The following is a 24,277-nucleotide window of genomic DNA, read 5'->3' on the forward strand; positions in this document are numbered from 1 at the left end:
GGTCTTGGTCAAGGAAACTGCCCAAAGACAGGTGTGCAAAGTTTGAAGCATCGTATTCAAAAATACTTGAGGCTGTAATTGCTGCCAAAGGTGCATCAAAAAAGTACTGACAAAATGATGTGAGTACTTATGTACATGTGATTTATTTTTGTATTTTTAATACATTTGCAAAAAATAAAAATAAAACTTTCACATTGTCTTAATGGGCTATGGTCTGTAGAATTTTAAGGACAAAAAATGAAAGTATTCCATTTTGAAATACGGCTGTAACATAAAAAGTGAAGCGCCGCGAATACTTTTCGGATGCACTGTACCATGGTAATATCGTTACAAGACCCGATACTACTGTGATGAGATTGACATTTATTATTTTGATGTATATAGTTTATTTACACACACACACACACACACACACACACACACACACACACACACACACACACACACACACACACACACACACACACACACACACACACACACACACACACACACACACACACACACACACACACACACACACACACACACACACACACACACACACACACACACACACACACACACACTTCAATTAACATTCAATAAATCTTGAAACATGTCCAATTAAAATGTATGGTTATCAATACTTCAATCAATCAATGTTTATTTATAAAGCTGCCTGTATTTCTTGCTATTGGATCCATAACCAAATGTTTAGTATTGCCCACCTCCATTTAGAGTATTGTCTGCAGATCACACGTTTTTTGTCACTTTTGTTCCTGGAAATTCAGCTTGGATTAAGACTGCATGGAACAGCTCCACTCCATATAGTTGTCAAAAAGCCCAATATTTGGGAATAAATGTTTTGGCAGAGGATACAAATATACCAGGCCTGAAACAACGAATCCAGACATGACGCACGGCCATTGAACACACCCTGGGGTCTTTATTCAGCAATTCTCCCAAAACTGCCGCGCCCAAATTGAAAGCGGTTGACAAAATCCCACATTTTGGCAAATAGGTCCAGTCTCATCCTGGAAGAAAAACAAAAAGAAAAACATCCTCCGCTAACACTTAGCGGTACTGCAGAATGTCAACAGTCTCGCTGCGAGTTGCTTTGGTGGGTTTTTTGGGACCATGAGCACAAAAACCGGGTGCGGCTGATCAGGGAGTCGAGCCAATGGCTTTAGGGCGGGGGGGTAAAATCAAAATATAAAAGCCCACAGTTATTGTTTAAAACAGCGTGGTTGATATTTTTCTATAAGGAGGGGAGGGAGTCTTAGAAGTATATATAATAGGCAGTATAAAAAGTATGTTGATTGAAGTGCTTGTCAAGGTGGTGGTGGGAGGGGCAGGATGATGCAAAATAGTCCTGAGACATGTGTGTGCAGGAAGTGGTTTGAAAACTCATTTGCTGCTCTCATTGGGAATAAATAGCTGAATTGGCATGAATGAAAACCAGCCAACCTGGGGGGAAGGGGGCATGGCACTCAGAACTTCTTCAGCCGACTGTACATGTCTCGCTTGCTGCGCTCGCCGGCCCAGGAACGGCTCTTCAGACGGCACTTCATCAGGTCCTCCCGGAAATCCTGGTCCTTCATGGGCCGGTAGCCCTCTGGCTCAGATTGTGTCTGCACGAGGACATGAGTTTGGGTTACAGTGGAGAGTCTTTGGGCATCACACAATTCGATTCTTGGAGGTAACGATTCGATTCAGAATCAATTTTAAAAAATGTTACTGGGGGGGGGGGGGTATATTGTAGCGTCCCAGAAATTGTAGCGTCCTGGAAGAGTTAGTGCTGCAAGGGTTCTGGGTATTTGTTCTGTTGTGTTTATGTTGTGTTACGGTGCGGATGTTCTCCTGAAATGTGTTTGTCATTCTTGTTTGGTGTTTGTTTACAGTGTGGCGCATATTTGTAACAGTGTTAAAGTTGTTTATACGGCCCCCTTCAGTGTGACCTGTATGGCTGTTGATCAAGTATGCTTGCATTCACTTAAGTGTGTGTAAAAGCCGCAAATATTGTGTGACTAGGCCGGCACGCTGTTTGTTTGGAGGAACAGCGGACGTGAAGACAGGTTGTAGAGGACGCTAAAGGCAGTGCCTTTAAGGCACGCCCCCAATATTGTTGTCCGGGTGGAAATCGGGAGAATTTCGGGAGAATGGTTGCCCCGGGAGATTTACAGGAGGGGCACTGAAATTCGGGAGTCTCCCGGGAAAATCGGGAGGGTTGGCAAGTATAGGTTAGGGTCAGGGTTATAATAAGGCCATGCCGAATAAGGCATTAATAAGTACTTAATAATGACTAGTTAAGAGCCAATATGTTACTGATTTGCATGTTAATAAGAAACTAATTAATGGTTAATATGTTCCCCATACTAAAGTGTTACCATATTTTTTTTACTGGTGCATAAAATGAACCGTGCATGAACATCACCTCGTTCAAACAACAAAACCAACACAGTGCATGAACTCACAACAACTTACACACCTGCAAATCAGTCAGCTGTTGCCGTATCCGTAATATGCCGATAGGGAAAAGTTTGTATTTACACAATGAGTCGGGCGTGTTTTGACTTCCGCCGAACCCCTGAGGCTGACTCACTGAACCCCTAGGGTTCGATCGAACCCAGGTTCCTATCTTGCTGATTGTATTGTACCATATGTCCCGGACAGAAATCTGCGTTCTAAGAACTCCGGCTTATTAGTGATTCTCAAAGCCCCCAAAAAATTCTGCTGGCTTCAGAGTGTTTTCTATTCGGGCTCCAGTACTCTTGAATGTTCTACCGGTAACAGTTAGAGACGCTACCTCAGAAGCATTTAAGTCCCATCTTAAAACTAATTTGTATACTCTAGCCTTGAAATAGATCCCCCCTTTTAGACCAGTTGATCTGCCGTCTCTCTTTTCTGCTTCTGTGCAGCCCTTTGAGACATTTGTGATTAAGAGCTATATAAATAAACTTTGATTGATAAATACCGGTATCAAATGGATAGAATATTAACCATATACATCCCTGGTCAAGACCAGATGTTGCACACAGCGTTAGTATTGTGAGTGTGGACAGTACTTCTGTTTACAACAATACAAGCAGATGAGATGCTGGCTAGCATTAGCACTACGGTTTGTTAGCAGTCTTATCCGGTGTTTTAAGTAGCAGTTTTGACATGGTTTTGTCCGGGAGGTGGTGCTTGAGCGTTTCGGCGACGAATGAGCGAGCCCGAACACATGATTTCGACAGACAAACGCACTTTCTCCAAACTATGACAGCATTTCAATTTAGGTCAATTTCTGTGGCATTTTGCATTGATTCCGGTTTTACTGGCCAATTCTGTGATTATGCTGACGCGTAAAGCACAGGGCCTTAACATTTTTTGGGATACTGCCGCCATGTCAAACAAATTGGGAGCAGTAACCACGGTGAGATGCCAAACTTTTGGTGGTCACGGTCTTTTTTTCCGATTTGCTTGCACGTAGCACGGCGCATTCCTTCCAATAAAATGTTTTTATGACTGTCCAGTCCTATACCATGGTGTACTGAACAACCTCCTTGGTGGAAACTAGGCTATAAAGACCAACCTTGAAAAGCAGGAAGAATTCCTTGTACCCTCCTTTCAGGATGTAGAGTTCTGGGTAGTAGAGTTCTGGATAGTCGTTCATGGTGCGATCCTGCTTCCGCACAAAGCGGCACATCCGCGGCCCGCGCTCGGATGAGAACTCGCAGTGGAAGATGACGATGATGCGTTTGTCTGGGCAGGACGGGATAATGGGAGTCCGCAGCAGGAAGTCCTGCACCTGTTCCTCCAGGTACAGGTTCAAGGCGCCCTGAGAAGGGGAGCAGAGCGTTGGTTAAAAACCACATCAGAAGATCTTTGACCATCCTGTTAGGGGACAAGGTCCACTCACCTTTATGTGCCCTCCGTCATACTCGTAAGGGTAGCGGCAGTCAATGACGATGACCCGTTCGAAGAGGTGACTGAATTTACCAGTCATAGCCGAAACCACCTATATAAGACACGTTCATTAAACAATATCGAGCTGACTTGTGGAAGTGGCTGATATGTCCACTATGTGATGAAATCATGCAAGGTCAATGGAATGACTTATTAACACAATCTTATTGTTTGACTCCAACTTATTTTGTGTGTGTTAGCATAAACCTTCGCTATGTTCCATTTGTGGAGGTTTAGGTGTCAAATGGCAAATTGAGCCATTAGGCCATCAAAACTTTCTGTTACTAAATGGAAACTGACTGGTGCGTTTGCATTCTAAAAAGCTTATTGGAAATGTTTGCTTTTAGAGTGTCCGCTCTGAGATCGGTAGGTCGTGAGTTCAAACCCCGGCCGAGTCATACCAAAGACTATAAAAACGTGACCCATTGCCTTCCTGCTTGGCACTCAGCATCAAGGTTTGGAATTGGGGGTTCAATCACCAAAATGATTCCTGAGCGTGGCCACAGCTGCTGCTCACTGCTCCCCTCACCTCCCAGGGGGTGGAATAAGGGGATGGGTCAAATGCAGAGGGTAATTTCACCACAGTGTGTGTGTCACTATCAGTGGTACTTTGACTTTAACTGTCAAGGGAGTTTTTAAAATTGTAATCAAATTAAGCAGTCCTGTCTGAATTATGTCCGTTCTCATTGTATTGTACTTACAAAAAGATGACCATTATTATTCACCATATTTTATGTTTTTTATTAACCACTACAAAAGAAACCAACAGTCAAATTGGGCTGAACGATTTTGGAAAATCTAAATTGCATATTTTTCCCCTCAAGATCAGCCTCGAAAGGGACAAGCGGTAAAAAATTGATGGATAAGAAATTTTCCTCAATTTTAATATTCATGTATTTGTCAAAAAACAGAATAAACTAGATGAGGCAATTCCTAAAGGAACTGCGTGTGAATGCTTCAATGCTAAAATTGAACTGAAATGCTGACAGAATGTAGTATGAATGTAGAAATAGTTTGAATGTTGGAATGGTTTGAATTTCCAGGAAAACCAGAATTTGGTTCAGACCTTGGGAAAGTGTTAGTTTGAATGTCCAGGATGAGTGGAATGTTTTGATGTTGAAATGATTTGAATAGATGGAAAAATGTGGGAATTGTGGATCTAAGGAGAAAATGTCCTATTTATTTAAATGGGAACTTCCTGGAAATTTGGGGAAAAGCTGTATTTAAAAAAAATAAGAAAATAAAAAGATTAATAGCATGAATGTCCCGAACGAGCTGAATTGGTTGGTGTTGGAATTGTTTAAATCGGTCAAGAAATGTTCAGGTCATAATAGCTTAAGTGAAAAAAAAGGTACCGTATTTTTCGGACTATAAGTCGCTCCGGAGTATACGTCGCACCGGCCGAAAATGCACAATAAAGAAGGAAAAAAACATATATACGTCGCACTGGAGTATAAGTCGCATTTTGGGGGGAAATTTATTTGATAAAATCCAACACCAACAATAGACATTTGAAAGGCAATTTAAAATAAATAAAGAATAGTGAACAACAGGCTGAATAAGTGTATGCCATATGACACACAACTGAGAACGTGCCTGGTATGTTAACGCAACACATCATAGCAAGAGTCATTCAAATAACTATAACATATAGAACATGCTACACGTTTACCAAACAATCTGTCACTCCCGATCGCTAAATCCGATGAAATCTTACTCCTCTCTGGTATGTCCTTTCTTACATCCAGCTTGTAATCTGCAGTATATGATTTCCTTTTCTGTGCCATTTTAGTTCAGCCCTTCTTAGTTTTTATAAGTTACTGCCAACGTTGATGTGATCCATTTTAATAGCTACGGTAGTAGCATATAGCATATAGCAGTTAGCATCCCAGGACCCACAATGCACTTCTGCCATGACCCTCCCCCGCCGAATTCTTATTGGTTGACGTGTGAGTGACGATTGCTGGCGTGTGTGTGACGATTGCTGCCATTTGCTTTGTCTCTTACGCGAATGAGATAAATAATATTATTTGATATTTTACGGTAATGTGTTAATTTCACACATAAGTCGCTCCGGAGTATATGTCACACCCAAGGCCAAAAAAAACAGCGATTTATAATCCGAAAAATACGGTATTACAGAATTTGGGGAAAACCGGGAATTTTTCAATTTCTTAAACCAACTTGTTTTTTTTGTCCTGACGAAGACGAATGTTGACAGTGGAACGGTTGAAAAATTCTAAAGGAGTCATCGCACTAAAAAAGATTGGAAATAAGGTTAGAAAAAAACAGGACATTCTGGAAATGTGTTGAACGTGGAAAAATGGTTGTTTGAATTTCCAGGATGAATCAAATGTGTTGATTGTGAAATGGTTTGAATTGGTTGAAAAATGTGGGAATTGTGGAAGTTTGAAAACTGGATAATTCATTTTGAAAGGGGAAAATGTCCATAAAAACTGGAAATTCTAGGAAATCCGGGATTTTTTTTGGAATTCTTGAAGGAGAGCATTCAATTCCTGAACAGGCTGAATATTTTAAAGTTGGAACGGTTTGAATCGTATACAAAATGTGAGTTGTGGAACTTTTAAAAATGTCCCATTGTTTTCAATGGGAATTTCATGGAAATTTGGGAATTTCGGGAAAAGCGGTAAATTATTTGAAAATGCTAAAGAATTTGAATGTTCTTCGGTTGGTGATGGAATTTTTCAAATGGGTAGAGAAATGTTGAAGTAGTAAACATTTTTATTGAGAAATGGTATAACTGAATTCCTGGAATTTCGAGGAAACCGGGAATTTTTACAGTTCAAAAAAATGTTTTTTTTTGTCCTGATTAAGGGGAATATTTTGACGGTGGAACGGTTGAAAAGTGCGGAAGGAGTTGTCGCCAGAAAAAAAGGTGAAAAAACAGGAATTCTGAGAATTCCTGGAATTTTTTTGAACTTGGAAAAATGACCGTTTGAATGTCCAGGATAGTGGAATGTGTTGAAGGTGAAATGGTTTTAAATCGGTTGAAAAATGTGGAGAAGGTGAAAGTTTGAAAAATGGCCAATTCATTGTAAATCGGAAAAATGTCCTGGAAAACCTTGAATTCTGGGAATTTGTCAAGGGAAGGCCCGCGATTCCTGAATAGGCTGAACAGTTTGAAGTTGGAACGGTTTGAATCGGATGAAAAACGTGGAAGGTAGAGCGCGCCAAAATCTGGAGAAGAAGAATAATAGATGAATTTTGGTGCATTCACACAATAAATCAACCTGTTATAATCAACAATATCAGATGTAATATAGATATACTCTTGTAAATAATACAAATATAAACTTACTAAATCTCATATGGCGGTTATTGTTACCAAAATTATCACAATATTGTTCAATGTGTTCATACAAACTTATAACCAGGTTCTATTTCAACAAATACAATAAAAAAATTGCCATACAATATACTTTCTTGGCAGAATAAATATGTTATATAGTATTATTTGGGCTAATGAAGAGCCATATTGTTATTTGAGTGCTTAAATATGTATATCTCATTTGTAAAAGTTTTTTTGACGATAAAGAAAAAACGTGTCAGGTGCGCCACGTCCGGTTTATGCGACTCACCGTGGGAAGTTTTACTGCGGTTTATCGTTACATACTTAACTCGCAGTCTTGTCAGCACCGCTTTTGTTTTGAAGGCTGAAAGTGTTTGTCTTTAAAACGGATACTTGATTTGAAGAGTCATGATCATTGGATCATTTTGTGAATTTGCCTTAGTATGTCGACAATGATTGTGACAATACAGGATAAATATTTTTATAGCTAAATACCACAATTTAAAACAATGCATATAAATGATCAATTTTCAGTTAAACTACACACAATTGAGGGAAAACAGTCTATTGCAAAACAAAAGTAATTTAAAAATGTAAACCACCATTCATTAACATGACATGCAGACATTTGTAAAAAAAATACATCTGTGGGGAAAATAGACAAAATTATTGATCCCACAATGCCAGTAACGATTTGCACCTTATATTTAGATTGATACGCCACCCCTTTGTTCACGCAGGATTTTAGGCTTGGAGGACCGGAGTCTTGCTCCGTGGTGGGACAGAATCGTCACGTGTGTGCTGTGCTGTGATCGTGGCACAAAGCTGCTCAATGCTTGATTTTACTATCTTTGTGTGATAAAAAACCCTTAAGATTTAGAAAATTCTTATTTGTGTATCAGCGATCATCTCTAGAAGTCACTGCTCTTATGTGTGCAGAGCTGGCTGCCACGGTTTTCATAGTAGTCTTCAATGCCACTTTGATTGTGACCTTAACATGTTGACACAATGTTTCTTTTTTTTATAATTTGATTGACAAACTTGGGTATTCACCACACTAAACAACGCAGTGTCGACTTCTAACCCTCATTTTATCTCGCCTTTGCAGCTAAAAAACTGCATTTTATCACAGCGCGATTACTATTCACCATAATGTAATGTTTGTCTCTTTGAAACCCCTCTAGACTAGGCTGTAAGTACAGGTATTTCAAACATCCATCCATCTATCCATTTTCTACCGCTTATCCCTTTTGGGGTCGCGGGGGGCGTTGGAGCCTAGCTCAGCTACAATCGGGCGGAAGGCGGTGTACACCCTGGACAAGTCGCCACCTCATCACAGGGCCAACACAGATAGACAGACAAAATTTACACTCACATTCACACACTAGGGCCAATTTAGTGTTGCCAATCAACCTATCCCCAGGTGCATGTCTTTGGAGGTGGGAGGAAGCCGGAGTACCTGGAGGGAACCCACGCAGTCACGGGGAGAACATGCAAACTCCACACAGAAAGATACCGAGCTCAAACAGTGTTTTCATTTTCAAATGCAGTAAAAACTATAGTGTTAATAGGTTTTCAATGTCGTGAACCCCCCAAACACTCAGGTAATAATTTGCGTCCTCTGTGCACAGCAAATCTATGCCGCGCACAAAATAAAATTCAATCTGAACTGTAAACAAAATAAACAATTTGTTATGTAGGATTTTGCAACATGAATGAGTGACGACAAGCGGCCCTAACAGATAAAACAATAATCGTCAACAGTTTGTTGCAATTTAGAGATGCTTTAAAGAGGACATCAATTCCATCCACTTTTACGGAGCAAAAACGTTTTAGTATCGGCCGTAACCACAACAAAAACATTAGTAACAAACGTTTATCTAGCAAAACTGGTCATTTTGTGCCGTACAAACTGGGCCAAGACCAACCCTTCGTCGCCTGTTCCTTCAGCCACTGATGCGTTTAGGGACACACAAAAAGCCAGACAACTCCAACACTACACATTCAGATGTGTGCTTATTCTACTGTCATTTATTATTTATTAAATGCTGTTACTAGATTACAGAAATGCTCATAAAAAGATATTTTACATACAGAAAGTTACAGGAATGTACACTATATTCCATGCTTACATCTCATTGTGCAACATGTGAATGTTTTAATGGGAATTAAATGAAATCTCCGAAAGGGGTACACATTATTTCCAAAGTAGGACCCCCACTAGGGCTGGGCGATATATCGATGTACCGGTACTCGATATATCGCGGGTTTGTCTCTGTGCGATATAGAAAATGATTATATCGTGATATTCGAGTATACATTCTCACGCAGATGCTTTTAGCTGCGGGCATTACACTACAGGCTCTTCCCACTCTTTCTTGTCTCTCCTTCTCGCAGAGACGTAAACCAAGCGCACCTTCTTACATAAGTCACGTGTGCAACGTCACACGCTGCCACGGAGCAGACAGGTAGCGACATGGTAACGTTAGCTGTGATGCTAACGGTGAGGTGCGGGTGGTAATACGAGAGAGAGAAGGTGCGAATCTGGTAACAAATGAAACAAGAATTAATTACCAAGAAAAACAGCACGGGATCCATCGTTCGGCTGTGGTTTGGCTTCAAGCAGGAATATGTTCAACATTTATGCGGCAAAAGCGTTGCTACAAAAAGTAGCACCACTGCTAATGTAGCATCATTTGAAAAGTCACCCGCTAGAGAATGAGGAGTGCTTGAAACTCTGCATGTCAACATCTCCGGCCGGTGCCACACCAACAAAATGCCGAAGCAACTATTTCCAGATCAACACCGTATGAAAAAAAAAAAGTCAACAACAGAAGGAGATAACGTCCGCAAGAACCTATTATGCAGCTCATTTTTATTTGACAGTTATTGAAATATCTTGTGTGACATCATGCACAAAAGTGCACTTTATTTGTTTTAAACTATTGTAGTGGCGTTCTGTACAAAAAGTACACTTTAATTTAGTGTTGTTTTGATATGTCATCTTGGTGACACATTCACAAAAGTGCACTAATAGCTTGTTTTAAAATGTCTCTGACCATCTTGCACTTTCTCTTTTGAAATGACATGAATGTTTGTGCCACTGCTTAATAACTGTTTAATAAATACAGTTTTGCTAAATTGACTTAGTTGTGATTTCCCTCTGCATGAAAGTTTAAAATGAGCATATATTAATGCAGTATGAACAAGAATGTTTTAATGAAGACACATAGAATCATCATACTGCAGTGATTATATGTATCAAGTGTTCATTCAAGGCTAAGGCAAAATATCAAGATATATATCGTGTATCGCGATATGGCCTAAAAATATTGAGATATTAAAAAAAGACCATATCGCCCAGCCCTATGTAGAAGTCTGATGCTCTTTTTAGCATTTATTGCCAATTTTATGCTAACATGCATTATTTTTTTTTAACTAAATGAATTTACCACCTTTAATGTGTTTTGTCTTAACAGCCCTTCTTCTTTTTCCTTTACATACTGTAGAAACTAGGTATAGCGGTACTGATAAAGTAAAAACAGTACTATACTGCTTCAGAAAAATACAGATCATTTTTACCGGGCACATGACAGCGCGTCGTGACATGGCTGGTGAAACGAGCAGAGGCGCATGTTAGGCAACGCATGGTGTACTTACAAGCAGAAACAGTGTGGAGATAGAAAAGGGAGAATGGACGTATTTCGGCTTGAAAACTAAGCTATAAACTCTGCAAGCGTTTCTTAGCTCTTGCTAGCCGTTAGCTAGTTAGCAGCTAACATCCATTCGCCGTTCGTAGTGTTTTAGCTACTTCCAAATAACTTATCCTCGCCTCCATGGCGACAAAGTTTCTTACAAGTATCATCCCTGCAAGAAGTGGAATAGCTTCACATGCTTTGCTGCACACCGTAAGAGGACACAATAGCTAACACTAACAGCAAGCTAGCGCTCCTGAATAGAAACAAATGCTGTGGGTGGATCTACACAGTCATCGACTGTAACGATACCAAGTACAAGAGAGTACATAGTCGATACTACAATGATTACATTGATATTTTTTGTTACCACAAAATCTTTTGTCTTTGTAATTGTTTATAAACTCAGGAAATACTTCCCTGAGTACAGGAGAACTTTAATTATGGCCAATGTATGATCCTTTAACACTTGGTATTGGATCGATACCTACATTTGTAACTTATGTAAAGTATCAAACAGATAGAACATGTTAAAACAGGAAGTAAACAAATAACAGAAAATGAACAAGTAGATAAATAAGCCTTCATAATGTTGACAAAATAATAGGTAGATAAATGACAATACGTTACTACATACATCAGCAGACTAATTAGGAGCCTTTGTTTGCTTACTTACTACTAAAAGACAAGTTGTCTAGTATGTTCACTATTTAATGACATCATTCTTCTTTGGTTGCAATAAGAAACGTATGTTTAATGTATCATAAGATATTTTGTTCAAATAAAGCCAATAATGACATTTCTTGTAGTCCCGAAAAGTATTGAAAAACACCTTGCTACCGGTACCATAATATTGGTATCGGTACCATAATATTGGTATCGGGACAACCCTAGTAGAAACCATATTTAACTCACTGTGTCCGATGTCACGTATTTGAGGTCCTGATGGTGGCCATCCACTGTTGGCAAGGCCAAGGGCTAAACATCAAGACAGAGAATAGATCAGAAATTCTTCTTCACACTAGAAACTTTTAATTACTTCATTGCTGTTTACTTTGGTAAAGTCTCCGATTAGCTGGGCAGACACGTCAATGTCGAGTATTTTCTCTATCTCCATCTGGCAGGATTTGGACCTCTGCAGCTTCAAGCAAGCCTGAAAAGACGCAGACAACCAGACAAGGTTACTTCCACATAGAAGGTGAAGGGGTGGGCTCTATTAGCGAGCACCATTCAACTCACCGCCTTTGGGGAGTGGGCATCTTGCTCCGGTGCGACGACCTCAGATCTGGACAGGCTGCGGCGCCGCTTCACCCGCACAGGCGTACCGTCGTCTCTGTGGCAGTCGGAACGTTTCCCAGAGGTGCGGGACACCGGGTTGGGCATGGAAGGAGAGCGGAAGAGGTTGCGGCGTCGCCAGCCGTTCACAGGCTGAAGAACATTTAAAAACAAGAGCCGTGTTTATTGTTCCAGTTGGCACTCCTTTTCGTCATCAGGGTTTCCCCTTAATATATTTGATTGTGGCGGTACACCGAGGAAACATATTATCCACCGCACCTTAAAAATGAGGGTTTCTTTCCATGAAAATAAAATAAAGTAACAATGTATAGAAGTAGGGCTGGGTGATATATCGATATACTCAATATATCGCGGGTTTGTCTCTGTGCGATATATAAAATGACTATATCGTTTTAGATATTATATATATTGAGATATTAAAAAAAGACCATATCGCCCAGCTCTATGTAGAAGTCTGATGCTCTTTTTAGCATTTATTGCCAATTTTATGCTAACAACGGGCAAAATTCCAACAATTGGTTTTTGATAAAGAACGAGGGACTAAGAGAATTGGAGAAATCCTTAGGGAGAAAACAAATCAACAAAATACATTGTACAATAAGCAGCAACAACTGAAAAAAAGAGCAAAACAATATTGTCTAAGAAAGAATATGCAAATACTAGGGGTGTAACGGTACGTGTATTTGTATTGAACCATTTCGGTACAGGGGTTTCGGTTCGGTTCGGAGGTGTACCGAACGAGTACACATGCTAGCAGCGACCGGGCTAGGACAACAAGTAAAAGTCAGAGCTAGAAGACCCTCCTGCCTCGTTAAGATCTCCCGTTTGGGAACACTTTGGCTGCATGATACAACAATGGAGGACATAAGTTTGCCGACATTGTTCAGCAGCTGCTTCTGACAACACGTCAAACATATGTTGCACCTTTCCTGCTTCCGGCTCCCAGACCGTAGTCGAGGAGCGCAGGGGAGACACTCCTCCAGGGCCGATGTATTCTCGGGGGCAACACCGTTCACTCTACCCGGCAGTGGGTCTCCACAGCTCCAGACTCCAGGGTAAATGACGAGTCCGGCGATTAGTTGCAAATCGTGGCTTTGAGGTCTTGCACACAGCCAATCCAACAAAACACTAGCCACTCCCCGCGCTCACGCTACCACTCCCTCACCCACACATTCACCTCACACGCTGTCACATATTAAAGGGCCACACACACACATACGCTACTCTCATGCTAACCCATTTGAAGCATCACCACCGCATTGAAGCAGCCTCTCCTCGGCGAGTCAGGCAGGGCTAAAGCAATAACAAATGTTTTTATAGCAGCAGATATAAGTCCATATTGCATTAAAAACTAGATGTTGACCCACTTCTATGGTGGAAGAACAATAAGCCCATATATCCTCTTACTGCCAAGTTAGCCAGGCTGTGGGGGGGGAAGAAAAGTTAATCTGAGGCTGAGTTGACTTGAAACTGTTTAATGTTGCACTTTTTATATGTAAAAGAAACGGTTTGTCATTTTATTTAATCTGAACAACTTGAGGCAGTTTAATGTTGATTAACGTGGACTCTGACTTAAACAAGTTGAAAAACTTATTGGGGTGTTACCATTTAGTGGTCAATTGTACGGAATATGTACTGTACTTTGCAATCTACTAATAAAAGTCTCAATCAATCAATCAAAAACAGCACTTTATATGTAGAAAGGTTTTGTTAAGAAACCATTCTGAGCCTTCTCTTATTTAGTTTTTATTTTATATATGTTGACCACCCTGGCAATGGACCCTGTGTGTATATGTATGTTATGCCATTGTTTACAAATTTGGTAAATAACCAAAAAATGTATATTTTGTTGTTTTCTTACTGTACCGAAAATGAACCGAACCGTGACCTCTAAACCGAGGTGCGTACCGAACCGAAATTTTTGTGTACCGTTACACCCCTAGGAAAATCTATAATTAATACAATTTATTTTAAATGTTTGCTGAACCCTTTACCAGGTTTCCCCCCGCATAAGCCAAGAAAGTTAATGGAGGACTTACTGGATCTTCTCCCAAGCTGTCAGCAACAAGGGGTGCTGTCAGCAGACTGTCCATTCCCTTTGGCATGTCCATGGCGTTCTGCAAGACACAGACAGTCAAGTAATGAAGCGAATATATGGTGCGGTCAGCCAATTTCAAAAGGGAATAGAAAAGGCGGCCTCACATCCATGTGGTCATCCAGCACATCCAGAAAGCCGTCGTCGTCGTCATCGTCGAGGACAGAGGTGAGAGAGGAACGTCTGAGGTACAAGGGGCTGCTGTCATTGAATTCCAGCTTCTGCACAGGAGTAGGTGAGGACAGCTGCAACACAACAAACATTTTCGTAAATAAAAGGTGGAGTGAGAAACGGCTGCGTTTTGGGTCATTGTTTGTCAGCTGGGCGTTTGACAAACATATCGACATTTCCGCTTCCACTGTTTCTCACACAGGGCACATACCAAGAGGGCCGGCGCGGAGTTGGGGCGGAGGGCAAATGCGTCCTTTGACTGCCCGCTGTTGCAGGAATGCAGGCGGCAGCGGGACACAGGCTTGGTTGGTTTCTTGAACTCAAAGCACTCCTGCTGACGACAAACAGCTGATGGTTAGCGACGTCTGAGATAGCGTGGCAACAAAGCTTCAACCAAAGCCTCACCTGAGCATTATTCTCCTTGTCACATTGAGAGGACGAGGGCACGTTGATGTGGACGAGCGGTTGGCCAAATGTTCCGTAGTGATGAGATTCAGTTTCGGATCCCTTCAGAGACGGGCTGAAGCACAGGAGATGCAGCTGCAACAAGATAGCAAGTAGTGGTTATTACAAGCATCGTTCTACACCAGTGTCCAAAGTGTGGACTGGAGGCCATTTATAACCCGCAGCTCGTTTTTTTTTTATTGGCCTTTGGTTTAATAAAATAAATGCATCATTAATGAAAGATACAGCAGGGTTTCCCGCAGAGCCACCGCCTAAACTAATGTTTTAAGCTGCTACGCTTCGTACTGCCTCTGTCAGTACGTTTCCCAGAATTCCCTGCAGCACCAACTCTTTCAGGACGCTACAATATAAACAAACGCCATTGGTGGATCTACACCCAACATCCACTGTGATGATACCAAGTACTGGAGCGTATCTTGTCGATACTACTATGATTACATCGATATTTTTAGCATCACAAAATCTTCTTTCGTTTTTTATTTATTTATTTGATGTTTATAAACTCAGGAAATATGTCCCTGGACACATGAGGAATTTGAATATGACCGATGTATGACCCTGTAACTACTTATCAGATTGATACCCAAATTTGTGGTATCATCCAAGACTAATGTAAAGTATCTAACAACAGAAGAAAAAGTGATTATTACATTTTAACAGAAGTGTAGATAGAACATGTTGAAAGAGAAAATAAGCAGATATTAACAGTAAATGATTAGATTAATACTTCATGTTCTATCACTTGTCCTTAATAATTTTTACAAAATAATAGAATGATAAATGACAATATGTTTCTGCATACATCAGCAGCTAAATTAGGAGCTTCTGTTTGTTTACTTACTACTAAAAGACAAGTTGTCTAGTATGTCCACTATTTTATTTAAGGACAAACTTGGAATAAAAAGCATATGTTTATTGTACTGTAAAATTTTTTTTATTAAAATAAAGCCAATAATGACATTTTTTGTGGTCCACTTTTTTTTTAGAAAAGTACCAAAAAATGTTCGTACCGGTACCAAAATATTGGTATCGGGACAACACTAGTTGCTAAGAGTGTCCGCTCTGAGATCGGTAAGTCGTGAGTTAAAACCGCGGCAGAGTCATACCAAAGACTATAAAAATGAGACCCATTACCTTCCTGCTTGGCACTCAGCATCAAGGGTTGGAATTGGGGGCTAAATCACCAAAATGATTAATATTTGAAACATATTTTTTGCCAAACATATCACTATGGCAGACTTAGGCATTGTACCACATCCGGCCCTTTGTAAGTCTTTGTCCTGCCCGCCTGAGGCCAATAATAAATTACATTTCAACATAAATTTTAAAAAAACAAATCTGTCTTGCGTGCAATACAACTGTGCTGATTTCATTTTGAAAATCGTATTACTTGCGTATGGACGTACACGCATGTGTGAGCTGCGAGTGATGGTGAACAGCGACAAGTGCCCTCAAGATGAGTGCCGATGCCAAGAAAAGAAAAGTTGACAATTAATGCCGTGTTTTCAACAAGACATGGACTGCCAAGTATTTCTTTATAGAAATTAAAGGTAAAGCCATGTGCCTGATTTGTGGTACACAGGTCACTGTGTTTAAAGATTATAATTTGAATCGCCAGTACATGACCAAGCATGAGGATAAATACAGAAATCTGTCTGATAAAGAGCACGCAACAGAGTCTGATGCGCTGCTAGCAAAACTGCAAACCCGACAAAGGACTTTTGACTAAACTTCACACCCACAGAGATGCAGCCGTTCGGACAAGTTGTGTCATTTCTCACAAAATCGCCAGAAAAAGTAAGGCATTTTCTGACAGAGAGTTTATTAAGGAATGCTTATTGGACTCTGTTGCTCTGATATGCCCGGAGAAAAAAGGTACATTTGAGAATGTGTCACTCTCCCGACGCACTGTAACGAGGCGGGTTGAGGACATTGCGGGAAACTTCGAGCTTCAGCTGAAGAACAGAGCTGCCAAATTTGACTGTTTTTCTCTGGCTTTGGGTGAGAGCTGCGATGCATGTGACACCGCCAAGCTACTCCTCTTCGGGACGGCGTGGCGAAGTTGGTAGAGTGGCTGTGCCAGCAATCGGAGTGTTGCTAGTTACTGGGGTTCAATCCCCACCTTCTACCATCCTAGTCACGTCCGCTGTGTCCTTGGGCAAGACACTTCACCCTTGCTCCTGATGGCTGCTGGTTAGCGCCTTGCATGGCAGCTCCCGCCATCAGTGTGTGAATGTGTGAATGTGGAAATACTGTCAAAGCGCTTTGAGTACCTTGAAGGTAGAAAAGCGCTATACAAGTATAACCCATTTATCATTTATCATTTATGTGGGATAACTGCAGACTTTCAAATCACGGAGGAGCTCGCAGCCATGCAGTCAATGAAAGGGACAACAACTGGTAATGACTTGTTTACAGAGGTAAATGCAGGTGTGACAACAGATGGTTGCCCAAATCTTCAAAAAATGTTGGACTTTTAAAGAGAATGCAGGATAAAGAAATGAACACGGAGCAGAAATTTACATTTTTGCATTGCATTATACAGTACATCAGGAAGTGTTGTATAAATCTGTGTTAAAAATTAACCATGTTGTTGATGTTGTAAAAAACAGTTAACTTCATCAGAGAAAGAGCATTAAATCAGACAATTTGTTGCACTTTTGGAGGAAAATGAGATTGAACATGGTGACATAAGCTACCACTGTGCTGTCAGGTGGTTCAGCCTGGGCAAAGTACTGAAAAGTGTCTGGGACCTGAGACCAGTCACAATTTCTGTGTTAAGAAAGGACATGACATCCCAGAGTTTTCAGATGAAGACTGGGTGGCAGACCTCGGATTTGCTCTTGATGTGACTGCACTAATGAACGACCTAAATGTCAAACTGCAGAGCAAGGGCCTTTTCATGCATGAGATGTACAGTACAGTGAAGGCTTTCATGAGAGAGCTGCAGCTTCTCTCAAGGCAAGTGAAGGACAATATTCTGACCCACTTGCCAACACTAAAGGAAGCCACAAGATCAGCCAATCACCTCCACAAGTACTCAACCATGTTAGAAGCACTGCATGGAGAGTTTAAGGCGATTTCTAGATTTCAAAACTCTTGACAGTGAAATGCACGTGGTTTCTTCTCCCTTCAACTGCAGTGTGGATAATGCACCAAGTGATGTTCAGATGGAACTCATTGACCTGCAGTCTGACACTTCTGGCAGATCACTTCAGGTCAATCTCACTGTGGGACTTTTACTCCTCCCTTAAAAGAGGATAACTTTCCACACCTGAGGAGGTATATTCAGAGGATTCTAGTCCTCTTTGGATCTACCTACATATGTGAACAGACACCCAGTGATGAAGATCAACAAATCCAAACACAGATCCTGTATCACTGATGACCACCTCTCAACTGTCCTTCCTTTTCTCCTCCAAACATATTGCTGGGTATTGTGGCCAAACAGCTAATTTTTTGTTTCATCTGACCACAGAACTTTCCTCCAGAAGGTATTATCTTTGTCCATGTGATGTCAAATGAAGCAAAAATTTAGCTGTTTGGCGACAATACCCAGCAATATGTTTGGAGGAGAAAAGGTGAGGACTTTAATCCCAGGAACACCACGCCTACCGTCAAGCATGGTAGTGGTAGTATTATGCTCTGGGCCTGTTTTGCTGCCAATGAAACTGGTGCTTTACAGAGAGTAAATGGGACAATGAAAAAGATGGATTACCTCCAAATTCTTTAGGACAACCTAAAATTATCAGCCCGGAGGTTGGGTCTTGGGCACAGTTGGGTGTTCCAACAGGACAATGACCCCAAACACACGTCAAAAGTGGTAAAGTAATGGCTAAATCAGGCTAGAATTAAGGTTTTAGAATGGCCTTCCCTAAGTCTTGACTTAAATGTGTGCACAATGCTGAAGAAACAAGTCCATGTCAGAAAACCAACACATTTAGCTGAACTGCACCAATTTTGTCAAGAGGAGTTGTAAAAATTTCTACCAGAAGCTTGTGGATGGCTACCAAAAGCACCTTATTGCAGTGAAACTTGCCAAAAGACATGTAACCAAATATCAACATTGCTTTATGTATACTTGTGACCCAGCAGGTTTGGTCACATTTTCTACCGCTTGTCCTTTTTTGGGGTTGCTAGAGCCTATCTCAGCTGCATTCGGGCGGAAGGCGGTGTACACCCTGGACAAGTTGCCACCTCATCACAGGGCCAACACAGATAGACAACATTCAAACTCACATTCACACACTAGGGCCAATTTAGTGTTGCCAATCAACCTATCCCCAGGTGCATGTTTTTGGCGGTGGGAGGAAGCCGGAGTACCCGGAGGAAACCCACTCAGTCACGGGGAGAACATGCAAACTCCACACAGAAAGATCCCGAGCCCGGGTTTGAACTCAGGACTTCTCAGGACCTTCGTATTGTGAGGCACATGCACTAACCCCTGTGCAACCGTCACATTTTCAGTAGACCCATAATAAATTCATAAAAGAACCAAACTTCATGAATGTTTTTTGTGACCAACAAGTATGTTCTCCAATCACTATATCACAAAAAAATAAGAGTTGTAGAAATTATAGGAAACTCAAGACAGCCATGACATTATGTCCTTCACAACTGTATGTAAACTTTTGACCACGACTATCCATACTTGCCAACCCTCCCGATTTTCTCGGGAGACTCCTGAATTTCAGTGCCCCTCCCGAAAATCTCCCGGGGCAACCATTCTCACGATTTCCACCCGGACAACAATATTGGGGGCATGCCTTAAAGACACTGTCTTTAGCGTCCTCTACAACCTGTCGTCACATTCGCTTTTCCTCCATTCAAACAGCGTGCCGACCCAGTCACATAATATATGCGGTTTTTACACACACGAGTGACTGCAATGCAAACTTGATCAACAGCCATACAGGTCACACTGAGGGTGACCGTATAAACAACTTTAACACTGTTACAAATATGCACCACACTGTGAACACACACCAAACAAGAATGACAAACACATTTCGGGAGAACATCCGCACCGTAACACAACATAAACCCAACAGAACAAATACCCAGAATCCCTTGCAGCACTAACTCTTTCGGGACGCTACAATATACAACCCCCCCCCACCTCAAACCCATGCCATGAGAAGAACAATCTGATGAATGAGAACACTCATAGGCCCATTCACCTTCAAATATATAAAAAGCCCATTTTAGTATTCAATTATTTCTATTTTTTAAAACAAAACATATATCCCCAAAAAAGGCAAACATGTCACGACTCAAATATATTTATTTTCCACGAGTCAAGTCATGTCAAGGATTTGTATAAGCTACCCTGAACTGTGTGGAAACACAAACCACACAGGTCTACAGAAATCTAACGTCCTAGGAACTTAATGTATGAGTCAGTATAGAACGTGCTGCAACAGTACATGTAAGCTATATTTCCCTTAACACACACACAGATCACTAACAATATCATGTTATACTACAAAAGCAGTGTTTGAAAAAACATATAGTGATGGTGTTCTTACATTTTGAGCCAGTGGCATACACCATCTTCAACTGATATCTGATGTCTACCACTTGTGCCCATAAAGAGAAAACATGCTTCACTTACTGGTAACGAGTTGTTTCGTCGAATTGGCATCTTGCTGTAAAAGAAGGGAAGCAGAGCAATGCATCAGCATGGGATGAATAAGGCAGGTGGTTTCAGTTTGATCAGTGAAAACGGTCCCAAGGTAAGGGCGCTTCACAGGTTCATAATTTGAGGTAAGCAAGAAAAAACAATTACTCTCTGACTCTGCTGGACTGTTGAATGGCCTTCTCAAAGCTGTAAAGTCAGAAAGAAAAAGAGATTATAATTGGAACAAACCAACCGAATAAGACACACCGGGATATTCAACTGAATCGTTTTGGGGGTCACGTTTCCAGAAATCTAAGGAGGGACGTCTCCCTTCACTATTAGTCTTGTTTTGTTCATTCTGCAGACCCAGCGTGCTGTATATTTGATTTTGGTCTATTTATTTTGACAGTAACAGGAAAAAATATGAGTCTCTCAAATTATTTTGAACTGAACTCGCAGGCCACCAGTTGAGTTGTCCAAATGATAGATAGATAGATAGATAGATAGATAGATAGATAGATAGATAGATAGATAGATAGATAGATAGATAGATAGATAGATAGATAGATAGATAGATAGATAGATAGATAGATAGATAGATAGATAGATAGATAGATAGATAGATAGATAGATAGATAGATAGATAGATAGATAGATAGCAATATACACATAATCGATATCAATATACAATGTGTTCGGTAAATATATATTTTTTGGACAGAAGAAACCGGAAGCTTTGGTAACACAGCCAAACAGGAAAAGATCACTGAGGAATGGGAGTGACATGCTAACAGCCAATCAGGTAACATTAGCAACTATTTTTGCTTGCACCATCTTGTTGTGTCACTGTTGATTCTCTAATTGGGTATTTACAAAATAATAGTAATTTGGTCGAATAATATTCAAATAATTACTGCATAACAAATTAATTTCCATACTTAAATAAGATTACCAGAACAAATTAAACCTGCAGGAAATAGTTCTTAGGGGTCTCTGTTTAAATGTTAACAATTTGCACTATTTTGTTACACTTAATTGAGCATTTCTTACATATTCCTTATTTTAAGAGGTCATTGTAATATATTGAATGTGGTTTTGGAATTTTGTTGACATTGTTCTCAATAGTTGTGTTGACATTTGTTGTTCACATAACTGAAGGGACTATAACCAGAGGGAGGTTACATTTTAAAAACATTTTATTAAAGCTAACATTTTTCTCCTGGTCCTTATTTTGATAGGTCACAAAAAAATATAAATATCGAGCAATACAACAGACTTTTATTGTGATAGTTTTCAGCCATATTGCCCAGTCCCAATGAACACTACTAGTATAATTAAAGGCGTTAAACAAATGACTTGAACAAACCTTTTAACTGGCTAAAAGGAAAGGACTTAAAGGGGTGCCTTGGGGAACCGACTAGTTATGTGAATCACACATTTAGACCACTGTTTACAGCTTGTGAGCAAGATTCAAATGTTAACACAAGGATTTGCCAATGTGTCTACAGTGGTCCAAGTTCTTCTATAGAACAGGAACACTAGTGTTTTTAGGGATTGGCTGAAAAAATGTTTGTCCCAAGTTTTGAACTGAACTTGTGGGGCCAGATGTGTCAAATCTGGGCCGGATTTGCTCAAGGCAGTGGAAAAAACTTCAAACAAATCTATTGAGGAAGGTGGGGACCTGAGTGGCTGGTCAGGAGGACGTGTCTATGTCCACCTGTATGCTAAACAATGATGGAGGAAGGGCAGCTGCACACTTGTGCTAATCCTCCATATGCCTGCTCTCTGTCCCATTCAATGCAGGCCGCAAAGAAAAAGGGGGGCACTTGTTCTCTTGGGGTGCCCTCATTTCAATGCATGGAGTAACGAAAAAAAACCTTGAGCGCTCCTCCTCCTTTTCATATAACACAGCATAGGCAGAATGTGCCAAGAGACGGAGGGGGTGTGCTAACCATTAAAACCCAGGGCAGGCGAATGAATGACCCCCCTGCCTACCGACTCCTAGCAACTCAACAGCTGTGAGGGTCTTTGGGAGCAAATGTTGTAAAGGAACTCGCAGATCAGTTGGCAGCAGATGTCTGCATAGGACAATCAAAATGTTATTTTTGTAATAGTTTTTAGCTGTGCTTTACTATTGAAACCGGACTAAATTGTCACCACTGGAACAACCACTTTAAGAAACATTCTAAAATATTCTGAGGGTGGATTTTTTTAAAGGAAACGGTGGCAGTTCTAATTCCTAACATTAGAAAAGGTGTTTGGTGGGGGTGTTGGTAAGGAGCTTGAGTAAGATGATGGATTAGAACAGATGCCAGCCGGACAGTCAAACAGACCTTTCATCCATTTCCAGGGCATCCGTAGGGCTGGGGGTATCCATGCCGAGGCCTGGAAGACAAAATGCATTTAACGCATCAGTGGTCATTCAGAACAAAACTAACGCCACAATTGTCCGGGGGGGGGGGGGGGGGAGGCTGAATGATGCATTTATTACTCGATTGCTTCAGTTAGGCAGACAAAAGCTTCTCTGTGACTCACCAGCGTCAGAGGAGACGTCTGAGGCAAAAGAGGGGACCTTTTCCAGGCGAGCATGCTTCTTCCTCTTCGGTGTGTCGAATTCGCTGATGGCAGAAAACACCAGCGGTGTTAAGTGTCGTTCGAAGTGTGTGAATGTTCCTACAGCAAAACTTGTCAAGCATAACATACCTTCCCAGTCCTACTAGATTGTCCATGTCCATGGCCAAGTTGGTGATAGGCGAGAGGACCGTCGCGGGTCCTGAGGAGAAGAGCTTCTTGCGGTGAGCCGAATGGATGTTCGCGTCTGACAGAGACCTGCAGGAAAGGCCGGGCATGTCGTCAGGCCTGCTTCTGGAAACAGCCCCGACCGGACTGATACTGCCCAAAATGTTGTCCATTTCGCTGCTGTTTTCAATTCGGTCGACCGTGAAGATGCTTGAAATTGGAGGGACTTTTGTTTGGAATGTAATGTCTGCAGGAGGGGGACGCCAATCAGCTAAGCGAGCTAACCATTGAGCTAGTTGCGGAAGTTACGCCGACATGCCTAGACTGACCGCCCAACACCATCAGGGATTGGCCGAGGTGGATAAAATGTGAAATTAAGCCCTTTGGAGCTGCTAAAGCCGCATAGTGTTGAGTGTCGGGCAGCTACAACACTCATGTGTCCCGACAGCCTCCGCTTTCTGCGGGAGAAGGACGACTCGGTCTTTTTTTTATGTTCAAAATACAACCTCCGAATCCGCCTCGTCCAATCAGATGCACAGCTCCGTCTCGGCGACCAATCACAGAAGAGAACCGCTGGAACATTCCCGGATGTAACGCAATGTTTAAATTTCCACCTCCATCCTTTGTTATCTAACTTATCTTTAATGTATACTTTGCTTTTAAATATAACGATATTTCATTTAATTCTATTCAAGAACATAAATGGTAAATGTGTTATACTTGTATAGCGCTTTTCTACCTTCAAGGTACTCAAAACGCTTTGACACTATTTCCACATTCACCCATTCACGCACACATTCACACACACATTCACACACACATTCACACACACTCACACACACATTCACGCACACATTCACACACACACTCACACATACACACATATTCACGCACACATTCACACACTGCCATGCAAGGCCCTAACCACGACCCATCAGGAGCAAGGGAGAAGTGTC

At 41.2% G+C, this 24,277-nt stretch overlaps 1 protein-coding gene across 1 annotated transcript; it reads right to left on the reverse strand.

Moving 5' to 3' along the window:
* Positions 1–906: 906 nt before the first annotated feature.
* Positions 907–23,806, reverse strand: cdc25b (cell division cycle 25B). Its single transcript, XM_062042417.1, has 15 exons — positions 23,286–23,806; positions 23,118–23,200; positions 22,916–22,967; positions 20,751–20,789; positions 20,577–20,610; positions 14,903–15,037; positions 14,709–14,828; positions 14,434–14,571; positions 14,271–14,348; positions 12,175–12,363; positions 11,990–12,088; positions 11,851–11,913; positions 3,884–3,982; positions 3,557–3,802; positions 907–1,613 (listed from the first exon to the last, which is right to left on the reverse strand). The coding sequence occupies exons 1-15, from the start codon at positions 23,492–23,494 to the stop codon at positions 1,473–1,475; spliced, it is 1,725 nt and encodes a 574-aa protein (XP_061898401.1). The 5' UTR covers positions 23,495–23,806; the 3' UTR covers positions 907–1,472.
* Positions 23,807–24,277: the final 471 nt, after the last annotated feature.

Source organism: Entelurus aequoreus, linkage group LG03 (genome assembly GCF_033978785.1).
Source record: "Entelurus aequoreus isolate RoL-2023_Sb linkage group LG03, RoL_Eaeq_v1.1, whole genome shotgun sequence".
Lineage (NCBI taxonomy): Eukaryota > Metazoa > Chordata > Actinopteri > Syngnathiformes > Syngnathidae > Entelurus > Entelurus aequoreus.

Coding starts and splice junctions, on each gene's coding strand:
- cdc25b (XM_062042417.1), bottom strand. CDS start 23,494: ATGGACAACATTTTGGGCAGTATCAGTCCGGTCGGGGCTGTTTCCAGA. Junction 14,349..14,433: donor TGCTGGATGACCACATGGAT/GTGAGGCCGCCT, acceptor TGTGTCTTGCAG/AACGCCATGGACATGCCAAA. Junction 3,983..11,850: donor AATACGTGACATCGGACACA/GTGAGTTAAATA, acceptor TGTCTTATATAG/GTGGTTTCGGCTATGACTGG.